Source organism: Mustela nivalis (genome assembly GCF_964662115.1).
Source record: "Mustela nivalis genome assembly, chromosome: 12".
Lineage (NCBI taxonomy): Eukaryota > Metazoa > Chordata > Mammalia > Carnivora > Mustelidae > Mustela > Mustela nivalis.
In genome coordinates this window covers 26609049-26627539 of record NC_139031.1, presented here as the reverse complement: position 1 = coordinate 26627539, position 18491 = coordinate 26609049, and the positions used below count along the sequence as shown (strand labels likewise).

The window sequence follows — 18491 nt, the reverse complement described above, 5'->3', positions numbered from 1 at the left end:
ATCTTTGTCATCAAATTGACTAATTGGCTCAGCCATTTGATCTCGCTGTGCTTATCCTCCCCTCGCACCCCATTCTATGCCTCCACTTGTGGTATTTTGAGTAATCATGATGCTACCACATGCTGCCTATCACAAGTGTCCTATTTCCCCTGGCAAGGAGGTTATCCATATGTTTTAAATATGTGAGCAGCCAAAGCCCAGACTCCATTTTAAAGTCTGTTTGCGGGGATCATCCCTGGTACCAATTACTGTTCTTGTCAGGGTCCAGCAGGTACACTTAAACTGGTTAATTTGAGAAGTATTTAGAAAAAGGTTGTTTATGAAGTCACAGGAAATCAAAATGAAAAACTGAAGCACCTTAAACCTCACTACAAAAGAAAGCAATACCCATAAGCTGAAGGAGTAAAAAGAAAGAATGAAGCTCAGAATTCAAAGAGAGCTATAGCGCACAAGGGCTGACCACCCAGCCAGAGATATGGTCTTAGGCACATAAATGCAGTCACTGACAGCAACAGATCAAAAAGATAGGAGAAGCCAGGGGAATAAACACCCAACCTCTGCCTGTCTTTCAGGCCTCAAATGTCCTGCTGATGTTTCCCATTGGCCAAAAGCAACTGGAAGACGTCACATACTTACTGACACAATGCACAAAGAGCCGCCTCTCTGGGCACAGAGCAGAGAAGGGAAGGGTAGAAGGTAGAGCTGAAGAAGCAAATGAAGAATGTCCAGCAAAATCCATGTTATTTCATCTTTTCGTGTTTTTAAATTTGATTTGCTAATACTTTGTTTAGGATTTTTGCATCTATCTTCATCATGAAGTTGGCCTATCCATTTCTTTCTTGTGCTAGCCTTGTCAAAGTTTGATATCAATGATGTATTGGTCGCGTGAGTTGGGGAGTATTCACTTTTTCTATTCCTTAGAAGAGTATCTATAGAGTTTGAAATTTTTGATCTTTCGATGCTCAGTTGTGACACAGGACAATTTTACTCACATTCACTTTGGGCAAAGCATATTATGTAATCCTGCCTCCTTTCAAGAGGGTGGAGAATTGCAATCAGTCACCCAGTGCTCCTGGAAAGAGCAAAGACACATTTTCTACCTCTTGAGTCACTTCTCTTTTTTTCATTTTTAAGATTATCTGGGTCAAGAACTGCTAAGGGTCTGAGACGCTACCCAAACACAAGCTAACAAGTTTGGCTGCCAGAATGTTATAGATGACAGGGGATGACACGAGACTCCTGGGTCAGAGATGAAGCAAAATTTATTGTTCACAGAAATAGCAGCAGCCAGAATATCAGCATTTTTCCCTAATTCCCCCGGGGTGATACAAAGTCTGGACAACACATTGCACATACATTGCACACACATTACAGGGTAGAAATCCTGGGCTTAGAAACTCTGACTCTTCTATAGTGAACAGTAAATACTATCCCTATCTTCCAAGACTGATTACTATATAAACAACCTTCAAAATAAACCAGAAAAGAACTACTATCTCTGCTCCAAAGATATGCAGAAGTGCAAGAAGCCTACGGAGAATGGTTTTTCAAGTGACTTTTTTAAAACTTACTTTTGTCTTTAACAGAGATTAATTTATATTGTGAATAATAATTAATCAGTATAAAGTAACTCACCTTTCTCTCTTTTTCCTCTCAGTTTCATCCTTGAAATTAACATTACCAAAATGTTGGTGTCTGCTTACATGTGACTATTACAATTTTACTAAATATCATACTTTTAACCTTTATATGTCATTTCATTCGGGGTATCTATCTGGTACACAGCATTTAGTTCACTCTTTTGATACAATATTATAATAACTATCCTTTACTGGAAAATTTTAACCTATCTGAATTTATGAATTATGAATTTATGCACTGTGATATTTCTAACCCAGTTTTCTCTAATATGTACTTCCTAACTTCCTAACTTTAGAAAGCAAAAACCAAAACCCTTTATTTCACAATAGTTCTCAAATTTGTTGTTTCCTTTTTCTCTCTAGAAATGTGTTTATAATTCCATCCTCATTCTGCTACCAGTTGCCTTTAAATTTTTAAACTAAATATTTGAATATCTACTTTCCTACCTATCTGTTGACACTTCTCCAGCTAAAAAGACTTGGAAAAATGTCAGCCCTCTGAACTCTCTGGTAGTAGATATTTTACTGGAAGAGGGTATTATTTTTATAGATTGATTTTTGTTTGGGCAGCATAGATTTTTACTTGAGGAATTACTTTTGTTCATTACATTGTTTCATAATCACACAAATGATCATCTAGAAAGGACCTTGAGGTTGTAGGGCTCACTGTCATTTCTCATTTATGATATCATGCGCATACCTTACTGCCACAGTTTTAAGGTGGGCTGGAATACAGAATGGGAAGGCAGAGATTCATGATGTGCTTCCTGCTTAACAATGTCTTTCTTCTGCCTTCATAAACATGAAGTAAATAAAATTCTTGGGTCATTTTTTTTTAACCCTCAAAATTCAAAATCTTTCAATAGAGATGTTCCTCCCTTCTGGCATTTAGGGTTGGAGAAGAAAAATCTATGATTCTATTTATTTTATTTTCTTGTGGCTAACTTTTCCCCTTCAACTTGAATGCTTCTAGAATTTGTCCAATATTCTTGAAATTCAGATATACCATGAGATTGTGCTTATATGTGTCTCTACATTAATTTTCCCAGTACTTGATAGATTCTTTATACAGCTAAAGTTATATGTCTTTTTAGCTTAGGAAAATTGGCTTTAAATCTCAATTTGTTCATTGTTCCTCCTTTTTTATTACAGTCTAGGCTCCTGTTATCTTTAGTGTAGATACAGCAAGATTATTAAACTTACTATTTTTGCTCATCTACTTCATTACTTTGTCCTTTTCCTCTAAATTCTAGGGAAGAATCTTGAGCTAATCAATCAAATCTCTATTTTAGATTCATCTTTAAAGTATCAAATCTGCTGTTCATTGCCATCTATGTGTTGTTTTTGGTAATTAAGCAATTGTTTATCCAGTGTAGTAGCTATTTCTCCCAGTACCATTTTTTGCCCAAAGGACAAAAAGTGCTATCAAATATCATTAACATGAATCAAGAGATTTGATAAACGGATATTTGTTCTCATTCCTCAGAGGGTCCCTGTTTGATTTTTGCTATCTAGTAACTATTTTTCATCAGCTTGTTTTTAAAATTTGCAGATATAAAATCCTGTCCTATTATATTATTTAGGCATCTGTCTACATAATACAGTCCTCATGAAGGAGAAAGAAGGAAACGCCTGCTGTAGCTTCATTTGTTAGTGGCCAAGGGAAGTATCATCATCAGGTCATAAGCTAGAGGAATGCAAACACTATGAAGGCACGAGAACCAACTGCTAAATGAGCTGTTGCTTTCCAGTATGCTAGCGTTAGGATTTTAGTGGATAGCAACCTGACTCCGCTTCCCCGCCCCCCACTGACAGCTCTCTAACCAGATATGCTCTCTAACCAGATACGTCTTCTAGCCCTTCTGCTTTGGATTTTCAGATAGCTGTCTAAATTGAGAACTGTAGTGCCAGGACTGAAAAGTGCTTAACAGAATATTCAGGAAAGCCTGTCTGTTCTTAGCTGTTTTCCCCCTTAGTGGTTATACTTCCAGTTCTATAGGTACTGCCCCTTTCCTACATTCAATTGTTCTAGCTGGTCTACCCTTCTCGATGGCATTCTACAAATCTTCCATACTAACAGCAAATGCTATCTGGTCAGTTGCTTCATCCCTAGGGTAAACAGTGGAATTCTCAAAGATGCATATTTGCCCCTATCTGAATATTTCTCCCCGATTCTTGCCTCCCCAGCCTTTTTTTCTGAGATAGCATGTTCTTGTACACTGTCTAACGAAAATCTGGTCATTCACATTCCTGTGTAAACCCACTGTTCTCTGTGTTAAATTGTTAACTATTTATTAGTGATCAGAATGGTCTCCAGTCTAACCCTATCTGTAATTTACCATTGAGAAAGTTCCAGAATGTCTGAATTGTCCATGGAAACCTGAAAACAACTCATTATAGCACTTCCCTCTTTGATGTTTATTTCCTTAAGAACAATCACCATGTGCCATGCTTTTGCCAAAAAAAATAATAATAATTGTAGGTGCCCTAGAAAATATATTGCTGAAATATTGGCAAATATTTATGTAGAACAAATATTAATATTTAGATTGAATTCCTTGAGCACTAAACTGAAGAGAACAGCTCATTAACTACTGATGGGAATCAGGAGAAAAATTCTCCCCTCACCCCTCTCTCTCAAATTACGTCGTGTGCGCATGCACAGGCACACACATGTGCGCGCATACACACGTGTGTGTGTGTGTATGTGTGTGTGCTGTGTGTGTGAAATACCACTACCTGAGTTACAGAGCTTCACACTAAATTCCTACTCTCTATTTAGCCGTCCAGATCCACCCTCCCCATTATCTACTCCACTCTTTTCCCTGAAACTGCATGAATTATGCCAACAGAAGTCTATTTCTCCTGCTTTCCTTCTGGGTTATACTAATGGGGAAAGCAAGCAGGAGACTAGAGAAATGGAGAGGTATGAAATCGGAGTATTTATTTCTCCAGTTCATGAGACCCCCTAGGGCTGACTCTCCCATGGCAGCTGGTTTCTGATCCTCTCAGCTACCTACTTTACACTGAGCATTCTCAGACCTCTTCCTCTGCATGTTCATTTAAGATGAGGGGTCGAGTTAGCCTGTATCTCATACTGGCCCTGAGTTCCTGCACTATTCCTTTAGTTTCCCTAAATACTGCCCACACTTTATAATAACTCCCTTTGTAAATACAACCTCCTTGAATGTTCCTATTTTGAGTGTCAATTTCTCATTAAGACACACACACACACACACACACACACACACACACACACACTGTTCATCACTGTAGGTCTCTGACATGCATGTAGTCAAGGTTATTTCTTTGTCTTACTGAGGAATGCGGCTGTTACAGTTAACTTAACCAAGTTTATCTTTCCTCCAGAATGTCGTCATCGCCCCATTGGGAGTTTTCCGCCAATAGGGTAAAAGATAGTTCTACTGTTTACCCTGCTTTCCAGCATGGAATGCATTTGTTTGTTTATTTAGAAATAATTCCAGTTGTTTTACTGGGATTTTAGGAAGCAGGGAAGGTAAAAGTAGAAAATAAAAAGTGAAGATTCAAATCATTGTATTAAAATATAGTGTCTTTTATCCCACCTGCAAAGATGTTTAAGAAAGAGAATTTGATGTTTCCTCCCATCTATGTACTGACTATTCCACAACTACATTTAACTTAAATTACTTGAGTCAAAAGTTTAACCTAGCTTTTGTTTGTTGGTTTTCTAGTGCACTGAAATTTCTAAAAATTTTAATTGTGAAAATATGAAAAATAAAATGTTCTCTTTACCGTAAAATATTACTTTCAGGAACTAAACTGTATTTCAATTTTCACTAAACATCTAATAATAAAACATTTATATAAGGATGTTTTGTCTTCATAAACTTATAATACTATGAGAAACAAAAAACTAAAATCAATAAAAAGATAAAATTCTATTTCCATATTGTACAGCCTCTGTATTCCTCTATTAGCAGCAGACAAAAATGCTGATCATCAAATACTCCTGGATCTTCTAGGGACTAGGCCTCTGGGACACTATAATCTTAGGAGTTGTTTCTGAGTGATATTTCTTTCTGATCTCATCTAGCTCACCATCACCAAGTAAATATGAAGCCAGCACTGGAATTTGAGAAAAATAGTTCTTAGCCAGGATATGTTTGTGTTTGATCTTGTGAATAAACAAGGGTTCATATCCCTGAAAAGAAAAGAAAATCAAATTCTATTAAATGTCACAGATATATTTTGCCAAACAAAAAAATAAAAACACTTTCATATCTTGGTACCCTCGCTCATCTGTCCTCTCAGCCAGAGAACATTGCTTCCTACTTTGTCTATCACCTTTCAGGGCTCAGCTGCTACGCTGCTCTAACCCTGAAGCCTTTTCTGACTCTCCCTCTGACCTCTGAGACCAAACTAATCCCTCCTTCTTCTTACTTGCAAGTACTTTTATGTATTTTAATTGTAATATTTAGTTCATTCTGCCTTCAATTTCACTATTTGCTTGAGAGTCCCTCCATTATAAGGAATACTCCTTGAAGGTTCAAACTGGTCTTTTTTATGTAATTGTCTCTCAACACCATCCAAAATCAATATATTTGAATGAACAATTTTGTCATCTTGGTTCTCTCTTTAACTCTACCTTCAACACTGGTTAAATTACTAACTTTTGCCCAAGTTATTTTTTCTAAAACTGGTACTTATCTCCCAATCTCCAGGGTCCAAAACAAAGATTATGATGGTATTCTGACAGTATAAACTTCTCTTTGTATCCCTTTTTACCACCTTGAATTCCTACTTCATGAGTCCATTTTCTGTCTTCTAAACAGAAAATAACCTTTCTGCCTTTATCAAGCCTCTGTACGTTTCCACTTTAATTCTTTATTAGTGTTTATGCTTCTTGTCTCTCCACAGCTAGAACAGTACTTTGAACTTTTTTTTATGTAGCATTGCCACTGTATATGACCATCTGTTTTCTAATGAGAGCCGCAGACTGCTTGCTGCCAACCCAACATCCACTCTCTCTTCCCCTGGTATTTAGAGGCCTGATCTTGTATTGTGTGATGTGCTCAGCTTTCCTAGACTTTAATCCAGCTAAGGGGTGGGCATGTGACAAGTTTCCAGCCATTATACATACATGTATGTATATACATACATACATACATATACACATACATATATATATCAGAAGCCATTGGACAAAGCATACAAGAAAGTTTTTTTAAGAGAATGCAGGAGATGATTTAACTATTTCATCCCTAAGAGTCCACAAGCATGAGAATGAAACTCAAGTGCTAAACAGAGCTGAAGAAAAGGTTAGAGGGCCTGGGTTTCTGAGAGCAGTGTGGAGCCACCATCTGGACCCCAGACTCTCAACCTCTGGACTTCTTGCTTGATGGAAACTAACTTCACATTTGATTAAGTCATTATCAACTGCTTAGTCTGTTCTTTGCAACCAAACTTGGATACAGCTGAAATAATGAAGACTTGTATCCATACACGTCCTTGTTTTACTCCAAGCACCTAACACAGTATGGGGCAGGCACATTCAAAAGAAAATTCTAACAATTAATAAATACCATCTATTTCCTTTATTGATCTTAATCAACACTTCTTTTCAATCAAATCACAAATACAACTTGTACCTCCTCCTAAAATTTGTTTTCTAATAGTAAGACATCCCTCACTACAGATCCCTCTATCGTGTCAGAACAAAGGTAAAAAAAAAAAAGCCTGGAGAAAAGGAGCCAAAGCGTACAGTGTCCTGGCAGAGATTATTATGTAGGAGTACCCTGGGCCTATTTTTAACTTTCCTCTCTACAGACACATATGCCAGGGCAAAATACTCATCCCTTGCACTAATCTGTGTTCTACCACTTCTTAGTCCTTACTTCATTAAGAAAACTAACACATTTCTGATATGCAACACTAAATTACATTTGTACGAAACTTAAAAGGATTTCAAAGCACCTTCACAGAACAAAAATATAATCATTAAAGGTAAGATAAGCATATTATGGTACATACAAGCAAAGGAACAATAAGCAACTTTTAAAGAGTAATATAATGTGGGAAGATATCCAGTATATATTATCCCCTTTTGACAGATGAGGGAACTAAGGCACCGAGACATGAGCAAACTTGCTTGACTTCTCCCAGCTCCTAAGTGATAGAGCTAGAATTCAACCAGGGCTGCTCTGATCCTCTGTATTGATTGCATGCATTTAGCTAACCTTCACAAAAATTTATGATGCAAAGAACTAGGTCTTAATGTCCTATAGATTACGATCGACAGATATGGGGAAACACTGGGTCAAGTCCCCTGACTTTAAATCCACTATTGTTCCTACTTTGACCAATGTGCACACAAGAAACTGCTCTGCATCATTTACACTCAGAGAACAGAAGCCTTTTTCCAGGCTTTTCCTATAACTTGTGTCATGATTTCAGGGAGCCAAGATTATTTTAAATTTTGAGCATTTTTTTACTTACTGAGAAAACAAATATCTCTGGGCATTAAGGAAATCCTAGAAATGCTTTAACTTGTGGCAAGACATAAACTATTCTTTAATGAGGCTGAATATTAATACTTAACCAATTACATTAGCCCAAAACCATAAAAAGGTGTTGTTACTGTTTTGTTTTGTTTTGTTTTGTTTTGTTTAGTTTGTTTGGTTGAGAACCTTAGCTCTACTTAGAGAAATTCAGTGAGATCGTCATCCTGAAATCAGAAATGCATGTGAATAGAACATTTAATTTGGTACTGCAGTAATTTGATTAAATACACAAAAGGAGTGTGTGGATTAATTGAAGCAGTAATATCAGCTTTGGGAATGAACTTCAATCCCACTACGGGTCCTAGATGAAATAATATTGTAGTGTTGGCTATGCTTTCGGTGATTAAATATTTATGAAGCAGTTTAGTTTACTAAATATAATATTTAACACAGTTTCAGTTTCATGCTGTTTTTTCTTTCAATCCCTTTTTCTGAGCCTGGCTTCTCCTAGAAAATTATTCCAAAAAGTTAAAAATTTAACTAGTTTATCCTCTTTATACATTCTGCCTCCCCGGTAAAAACAGAAGCAGGGAATAGCACCATTCAAAATGACTATTAAATTTGAAGTCATTTCTTTATTTCCTCTTAACTGATATTTTGCATGAAATTCATAGTATAGAAATTTAATCAATAGAAGGTAGAGAATCAGTATCAGCTGTTGGGATTCTATGTTTGCTTGGTGTAAGTGAATCTCTGATGAACTCAATCCTGTTCATCAAAAGGTTTTATGGATTGCATCTTGTAAGTAATTAAAATTAAATGGTATTGAATTTTTACAGTGCTTTCCTCACTCCAAGTTAGTTGGGAGAAAATATAAAATGGAGTCTCAGAACCATACCCGTCACTATGATGCCCATTTAGAGCACAAGATTATGAGCAAAATTTGAGAATTTAGTGTGCTTTTTAGACAGACTCATGATGGTTAATCAAAGAAGGGCAGATTCTAGGCTATATAATATCTATCTGGTATTTCATTTATTCATTCAGCAAATACTTACTAAAACTCCTAATGTGTGACAGGCACTGGTGTAGTTTATTAGAGAGACAGACATGAATAAGCTAAATAAAATTCCCTGTACTCATGGAATTTACCATGGAATGACACGCTTGGACTTGTTATTATTGGCAGAGAGGGGAACCAAGTTCAGATACCTGCAAGATGTTCAGATCTCTTATCCTGTCCTTTTCTGTGCCTTAGCATCCTTTTAATTTTAATCGCAGCCATAAATACCATCCACACATTTTGTTACTGTTATTCGTTCTCTGTTTCTTCATCCAATGGAAGTATGAGAATTATGCACGGAATGTAGTAAAAGGTTACACTCTAATATTTTCACTGATCAAATTAATTCCTCAAATAAATTTCCACTTTCTTACCTCTTCGATACTTGTTAGCTTGAGATGAGCAACACCTTCATCTTTGGTAAGAAGAATGCAGTTCCAGGGGGACCATTCCAAGGACTTATCCCACCTGACCATGACCAGGTCATTGAGATCCTTCCAGGCACTGAGCACTGACTGCGATGCCCAGATGTTCTCCACCAGGTACTGAATGTCTTGTAGCTGCATGTCAACACAAGTTTGAAAAATAATGTTTTCTTCTAAACATAACAATTCTCTAAGATTATTCTATTACTTGAGGAAATAATCATATTGAGCATATTTTTAAAAGAGAAACTTTATTCATGAAGTTGTTAGTGCTTCTTATATCTTCTAATTTTTTTTAAAGAGTTTATTTATTTATTTGACAGACAGAGATCACAAGTAGGCAGAGAGGCAGGCGGGTGGGGGGGGGGAGCAGGCTCCCTGCTGAGGAGAGAGCCCGATGTGGGGCTTGATCCCAGGACCCTGAGATCATGACCTGAGCCAAAGGCAGAGGCTTTAACCTACTAAGCCACCCAGGTGCCCCATATCTTCTAATTTTTCACCAAATCTCTGCTCACTCTGCCCAAGCTACATTATTAGTTTTACAGTCAGAGAGACTGCATCTTTAACCCAGAGAAAGATGCATATATTTCCTCCAGTGTGCAAATTTTACCTTACGTGTATATGGTATTCAGGGCTTCTCAAAATGTATTATTCACCAATATCCTTATCCTAACCCTTATCCTCAGGGTTATTGTAGGCCATTTTTTTTCCACTTTACAAATAAAGAAATTGAGATTTGATAAGGATTAAGCAATTTCCTTAGTGTTATTAAAAGACTTTGTTGTCTTGGGGGCGCCTGGGTGGCTCAGTGGGTTAAGCCGCTGCCTTTGGCTCGGGTCATGATCTCAGGGTCCTGGGATCGAGTCCCGCGTGGGGCTCTCTGCTCAGCGGGGAGCCTGCTTCCTCCTCTCTCTCTGCCTGCCTCTCTGCCTACTTGTGATCTCTCTCTGTCAAATAAATAAATAAAATCTTAAAAAAAAAAAAAAGACTTTGTTGTCTTAATGAAAAAAGAAGGGCAATGAAGTAACTGTTTAAAAACCTTTTTTTGTTGTTTTTTAATCTAAACCATAGTAGTTAAAATTCTTGAAATGGTTTTTTATCCCGAGGTCTTCAGACTTAGAATTGCCAGAGGGGCAAGCTTTGCAAAGTATAAGCATAAAGAAAAGAACCATTATTTTAAAGATTTTTATTTATTTATTTGACAGAGAGAGATCACAGTAGGCAGAGAGGCAGAGAGAGAGAGAGAGGGAAGCAGGCTCCCTGCTGAGCAGAGAGCCCAGTGTGGGACTCGATCCCAGGACCCTGACACCATGACCCGAGCCGAAGGCAGAGGTTTAACCCACTAAGCCACCCTGGCGCCCCAAACCATTATTTTAAAAGGTTTCTATGGGAATGCAGGAATCTTTTCTGTAAAATCAGTGAACAAATTTCATCCATGACTGGCAACCCACACTGATCATACCTGGATCAGGAAAGCAATTTTGGAATCATCTTCATAATCAGCTTCTGAATAGTAGAGCCGCTGAAGTAAACATTTGTACTTTAAAAATGATTCTCGTTGTCGAGTCTCATTGTCAAGGTTAACACAGTGACGACACCGGTATATACGGTGTAAGGTGGATGAGACGGCAAACTCGGTGGAAGGCAAATAGAGCTGGCAACCGTGGCAAAAATAAATCTTCTTATAAAACTTCAGTGGGTCTGGAGGGACCTAAGTAGTAAAAAGGAAGAGGCAGAAGAAGAAGAAGGAAGAAGAAGAAGGAGGAGGAGGAGGAGGAGGAGAAGGAGAAGGAGAAAGAAGGAGAAGGAGAAGAAGAAGAAAAAAAAAAAAGAAAGAGAAAAAAAAAAAGAAAGAAAGTTACAAAAGTCAGGCCAAACATTATTCAACAGAAGCACTGAGAGCTAACTTATCTTAGAATGAGATTAAAAAGTTGGTTAATTCTTAGTCTCATTTCCCTTAACTTCCCATTCTACACAAATTTAAATTTCAAGCAGTATTCATTTATCCTGCCAAAATATTAAGAAATCTGTATTATTTTTTAAAAGAATTTAGATTTTTGGTGTCCTGCTATGTTAATCTTACAGGGTAGATTCACATATAAATAAAAGCCTGCTAAACTGAGTGTTTTTCTCATTTCATTTATCTTAACACTAAATTTGGATTGGTTTAATGATCCATATTCAAAACTTGAAACTCTATATCATATAGTGGTTCTATTTTTATTTTTTTGAAGAACTTCCGTACTGTTTTCTGTAATGGCTATACCAATTTAAATTTCAGAGAACAGAATAATACAAGCGTTCCCCTTTCTCCCTATCTTTGCCAATAGTTGTTATTTCTTGTCTTTTTGATACTAGCCATTCTTATAGGTATAAGAGGATATCTCATTGTGGTTTGGATTTACATTTCCCAAACATTAGTGGTGTGAAGCACTTTTTCATGTTCATGTTGGCTATTATGTCTTCTTCGGAAAAATGTCTATTGAGGTCTTTTGCTCATTAAGATGTTTTTATTTATTTGACAGAGAGAGAGATCACAAGTAGGCAGAGCAGCAGGGGGTGGGCGGGGGAAGCAGGCTCCCCACCAAGCAGAGAGCCGACAAGGGGCTTGATCCCAGGACCCTAAGATCAAAACCTGAGCTGAAGGCAGAAGCTTAACCCACTAAGCCACCCCAAGTGCCCCTCTTTTGCCCATTTTAAGTTGGGTTAAAATTATTTTGCTGTTGAGTTGTTATAAGTGACTTTTTTTTTTGTATTAACTCATCAGATACATGGTTTGCAAATATTTTTTCCCATCCCGTAGGTCATATTTCATTTTGTTGACTGTTTCCTCTCTGTGCAAAAGATTTTCAATTTGATAAATCACATCTATTTTTGCTTCTGTCACCTTTGCTTTTATTATCATGACCAAAAAATCACTACTAAGGTCAAGGTCAACAAGATTTTCCCTGTATTTCCTTTTAATAGTATTATAGTTTCAGGTCTTATATTTAAATCTTTAACCTATTTGGAGTTGATTTTTGTACGTGGTGTGAGATAAAGATTGATTTTTTTTTTTTTTTTTTGCATGTGGCTATTCAGTTTTTTCAACATCATTTAGTAAGGAAACTATCCTTTCTCAATGGTATGTTCTTAACTCCATTGTGGGTTTGTTTGGGGGCTTTCTATTTTGTGGCACTGATCTATGTATCTGTTTTTGTGCCAGTATCATACTGTTTGAACTATATAGCTTTGGAATATACTTTGAAATCAGGAAGCGTGATGCCTCCAGCTTTGTTCTTTCTAGAGATTGCTTTGGCTATACGGCTCTTTTGTGGTTCCATACAAATTTTAGGGTTTTTGTTTTTTTTGTTTTTGTTTCTGTGGGAAATGCCATTGGAATTTTGATAGGGATTAGGTGGAATGTACAGCTCACTTTGGGTAGTGTGAACAGTTAAACAATATTAATTCTTGGAAAAATATTTCTTTACTACAAAATAAATGTCAACAGCATGATCCACTTTAAAAAGGGATAAATTCAACTTCATTGAAATAAAAAAAAAATCTGCTATTTTAAAGATACTATTAAGAGAATGCGAAGACAAGCTACAGACTGAGGAAAAATATTTACGAATCATGTATCTTACAAAGGACTTACATATAAAATCTACAAGGAATTCTCAAAACTCAGTAACGAGAAAACAACTCAATTTTAAGAAGAGGGGTAGTGGGAAAAAGTATGTGCAGATACTTCACCAAAAAGTTACATGGGTGATAAAAAAGATGCACGAAAAGATGCTTAATATTATATGCATTAGGAAATCACAGATTAAAATATAATGGGATGCTACTATACATTTAGTGGAATTCCAAAATTAAAAGAGACTGGCAATTCCAGCTTCTGACAAGGATGCAGAACTACTGGAACTCTCACATTAGAGACAGGGATGAAACATGGTTCAGCCAGTGTGGAAAGTTTGGCCATCTCTTATAAAGGTAAATATGCATCTACCAGAGGACTCAAAAATCCCACTTCCTACGTATTTAATCCAAAACAATCAATTCACACAAAAACTCACAATCAAGTGTTTGTAGTGATTTTACTCACAAAAGCCCAACACTAAAAAACAGTCTAATGTTCAATAACTGTGAATGGCTAAAAAAGCTCTAGTATACCCAGACAACAAAAATATTACTCAGCTCTAACAAAAATTAATGATACACTCAAAAACATGGGTGAGTATCAAATGTAATATGCTAAAGGAAGGAAGCCTGTTCTCAAAAAGTTACATATAGTGGGATTCCATTTATATAACACACTGGCTTGGGTATAACCATAGATATACAATGCACACCTGTGTCTGTCAAGGGTCAGGTTGCCGGGGGAAGGGCCGACTACAAAGTGGCAGCATGAGGGAACGTGGGGGGAGGAGGCAAGACTATTTCTTACCTTGATTGTGCTATTGATTACATGACTGCATTTGTCAAAACTGACCCAAATAGTCAAATTTGTTACATGAATGTGTAGAATATTAAAATCTATTACTGCAAATATATAAAAGCTGAGTTAAATATATAGAGTACTAGAAGGTAGCTTGGGCTAGAACATTAATTTGAATAAGAAATAATATAATGGGAAATTTTTCTCTTGGAGTTTTATATATATATATGTATATGTATATGTATATGTATATATGTATATATGTATTTTTTTAAGATTTTATTTTTAACTAATCTTTCCACCCAATGTGGAGCTCAAACTTATAACCCTGAGATCAAAAATTGCATGTTCTACAGACTGAGGCAGCCAGGCACACTGACTTTTTGTTATATTCTCTTGTGATACAATTAAGTTTTAAAAATCCATTAAAGGGGGGCACCAGGCTGGCTCAGTGGGTTGAAGCTTCTGCCTTGGGCTCAGGTCATGATCTGAGGGTCCTGGGATCGAGCCCCGCATCGGGTTCTCTCCTCAGCGAGAAGCCTGCTTCCTCCTCTCTCCTCTCTGCCTGCCTCTCTGCCTACTTGTGATCTCTGTCTGTCAAATAAATAAATAAAATCTTCTTTAAAAAAATCCATTAAAGGGGTAGCTGGGTGGCTCCATCACTAGAGAGTCCAATTCTTGGTTTCTGCTCAGGTCCGATCTCAGGGTTGTAAGATAGAACCCCACATCAAGCTCTGGGCTCAGTGGGGACCGTGTTTAGGATTCTCTTTCTCCCTCTCCCTCTACTTCTCCCCATTTGCATGTGTTCTGTCTTTCTTTTGCTCTAAAAATAAATAAATCTTTAAGAAATAATAACATAAAAAAACCCATTTAAAATAAAATATAAAATTAATTTTATTTTTCTAAAAGTTTTAACTAGGGTGCCTGGGTGTCTCACTTGGTTAAGCAACTGCCTTTGGCTCATGATCGAGTCCGGCAGGGAGTCTGCTTCTCCCTCTGACCCTCCCCCTTCTCATGTTCTCCTTCTCTCTCTCTCTCTCTCTCTCTCTCTCATTCTCTCTCTCTCTCAAATAAATGAATAAAATCTTTTAAAAAATGAAAAATAAAAGTTTTACCTAAATATTGAGATTTTACATCAAAAAAAGAGTGAAATACATGTTTAGCTGGCTTCTTAATAAATTATAACTCTAAATATAATCATTAGAATAAAACACTATTTAGAATTCTTTTGTAAACCACTCCCTTCCAAACTTAAAAGTGTTTTAAATAGTTTTGGACAGTAAGAAGGCAGTAAGATACTTTCCTTGGCTTGAGATAGCCAAATCCTCATAGAGGCCTAAGCATGTTGGAGTTGGAAATGGTAGTTTAATTCAAATACATGTTACACTTGGAAGCTCTCTCAGGATATCTGTTCAGTCATAACTATGATTAAGCAATAAGTCTTATAAAGAAACACAAAAAACACAAACAAGGCACATGTAGAATCCCAGAAATGAAGAGTTTAACTCTCTGAGGCCTCATGAAGGAAGGGACCCATGAATTAAATGTCAGAAAATGAAGAAGAGTTAGCTGAGTGAAGTAGGGGACAGCATTCCAGGTGGAAATAGCAGTGTGTTCAAAAGCATGATAGTGTGAGAGAACAGGATTGCTCAGTGTAATATTCAGTTTGGTTCAGAGAGTGGGGAAGAATTCGAACTTAAAAATACAGAAACAGAAGAAATTAAATGACTACATTTAATTTATTGACATAAAAGACAATCATTCAAAAGAGATTTCACCAACAAGATGGTCTTCCACATGGGCCCCAAGTTAAAGCATTAAAACAAAATGTGAATGTACTTCAATTTACTATGGCATATCTCAGAATTCTGAGAAAGGAATAAAGGAAAAAAAGTAGAGTACCTTAAGATGTCTTGCAACTTCTGGATTAAATAGAGGTGTTTTGATGTAATGGAAAAAGAGCGTTGCAATTCTTTTTCTGAGTCCTTCAAGATTACGATGTTTGACTCCTCTCATTATAAGGTCCACCTCTCTGTCAATCAATTCTAGAATTTCCTGAGTCAGTTTACATTCATGTTCCTATATAAAACACAAACATATTCAGTACAGAATTTTAAAGCCACTAAGTTAGTTTTCAAAATTACCACCAAACTGAAAACTATATTCTAAAATAAAGAAATTCCAAAAGAAACTGGTAGGAGTATAAATTGGTTCAATTAACTTGGAAAAAACTTGACATCATCTAGTAGAGCTTCAGATATGTGTAATCTGTAATCTACCAATTCTACTCTTTAGGTGCTTTAGAGAAATGTGCATATAGAATCATTGTTCATAATAATTCAAAATTAGAAACAACCAAATATCCACAAATAAATTGATGACATAAACAAGTGATGGCTTATTCATAGAATACATACATTGATAGAATATCACATGTATAGAAATGAATACAGCTATATATAATACCAAACCAATCTTACAAATTAATGTTGTTGAGCAAAAGCAGCAAGACACAGTATCATTCCATTTAAATAAAATCCAAAAGTAAGCAACACTAAACTATATTATTTAAAGATATAATAGATATATATATATACATATATATATATATACACATACACACACACATACATACATCATACATAGGTGGTAAAAAAATAAAGAGAATCAAGGAAATGACTGCTATGAAAGTCAACATTCTAGGGGATGAGAAGGTGAACTTGGATTTCAAAGAGAAAGAAGGATATTCACAATGTTGGCAATGTTCTGTTCTGGGGTCTGAGACAGGTTACATGGTTGATGACTTCATATTTGTTAAATTGTATATACATGTATATTTTACATATTTTTTCTGAAAATTTGTATAATTTACAATAATTTTTTTATAAAGTCACAGAAATGAGTATGGTTGAAAAGGAAAGCCCCAAATAGGAGTCAGGTAATTAAGGTAGGATCTGTGAGTGGTAAAACAGAAGTATGTTGCTCCAACTGCTCAAGAGAGGGTTAAAAGAAACACAGTTTGAATGAGGAGTCAGAACCTGAAGTCAGTGTAACTGTAAAATAATGTTCTTCTGCACCTTTTAATACATTCTTGGTAAAGCTAACTCAAGAGTCTGTATCAGGGGTCCTTGACCATAAAGGCATATCACAATGACCTAGGGGAGATTTTTAAAGGTTTTAACATTGCCCTCCCACTTGAGGATCCAATTTAACTTCTCTGAAATGGGGCCTAGATATTATCCCTTATTCATTGATTCTCATATTCTCTCTCTTTCAGTCTCTCTCCTGTCTCTGTGAATCTTGCTCTCTCTTTTAAGCTCTCCAGATGATTCTAATGTGTACTCAGGTTTAAGATTCCCTGGTCTCTCTTAGTAATCATCATCAAAGTAATACCTATAATTCATTGAGGGCTCCCTATTTGTAAGCACTGAGATATATAGATTATAGTTATTTATATTTTATAAATATATATGTACATATGTATACACACATATATTTATATCCTCTAAGCAACTAATTCTATAAATGATGAAACCGATTTTCAGAAATATTAAATAACTTATCTAATATAATATAGCCATAATGAATAGATCCAGAATTTGAGTCATGTTTAAAGGCCTTAATCCTCTATCAAAATATTATTAAATAAATATACATGTAGATATACTAGGTTAAACATATTATTTAAAACATGCATAATTTATTTTTATAAGCCTACCCTTTGTTTTTGGTTTCTTTTTATTGTCATCGACCAGTTTATGTTCCTAAGTATGTCAGTTAGGAGGATTTCTAACTGTATTCTTCCCTACCTGCACTCTTTTTTCCAATCTGGCTTTTTTACTGCCCACCATGGATCTCATACTCATTTCCAACCTCTGGACCTATTGCTTCTCACTTTCTTCCCAACTATTTCTATCTTCCAATGTTAGTCACTACACAAACATCTCTATAATAAGGTAATCCAGAACAAAGGCAGTCAATGCCTTTGTTCTCAAGATGAGAAGAAATGGGGGCACCTGGGTGGCTCAGCTGGATAAGTGTGGCTCAGGTCATGACCTCAGAGTCCTGGGATAGAGCCCAGCGTTGGGAAGTCTGCTTCTCCCTCTCCTTCTGCTGCTTCCCTCCACTCCTGCTCTCTCTCCAAAATAAATAAATAAAATTGTAAAAAAAAAAAAAAATGGGGAGAAATACAAGAGGTCTATGGAGACTTACTTTCCAACAAGAACCATCACTCAACCACTTAAAGTGTCTTAATTTAAATCAATAAAGAGAAAAAAATTAAAATATTCTAATCCCACTTTAAAACTGCTAAAAATAAAATTTTCACTGAAAAGGGTCAAAATATATAGACAATTGCTGTTTTATTGAACTGAGTTGAGTATTAATCCCCATGTATTTGCATCCACTGCATAGATACGGATATATTTATGTTTAGAATATTCATTTTGCTATATTTATATT

The 18491-nt window shown here is 36.1% G+C and overlaps 1 protein-coding gene across 4 annotated transcripts in view; it reads right to left on the bottom strand.

Annotated features, from left to right (window-relative positions):
- The window catches only part of IQUB (IQ motif and ubiquitin domain containing), a 91720-nt gene that overhangs the window by 40953 nt on the left and 32276 nt on the right, over positions 1 to 18491 (bottom strand). For 3 of the 4 annotated variants that reach the window (XM_082692242.1, XM_082692243.1, XM_082692241.1), the window contains exons 10-12: positions 15933 to 16109; positions 11073 to 11321; positions 9560 to 9745 (exon numbers count right to left, since the gene is read on the bottom strand). In XM_082692242.1, coding sequence (XP_082548368.1) covers positions 9560 to 9745; positions 11073 to 11321; positions 15933 to 16109 — 612 coding nt within the window. Of the gene's footprint in view, positions 1 to 1244; positions 5824 to 9559; positions 9746 to 11072; positions 11322 to 15932; positions 16110 to 18491 lie in introns of those variants that run through there. The other variant, XM_082692240.1, reaches the window with a different exon arrangement.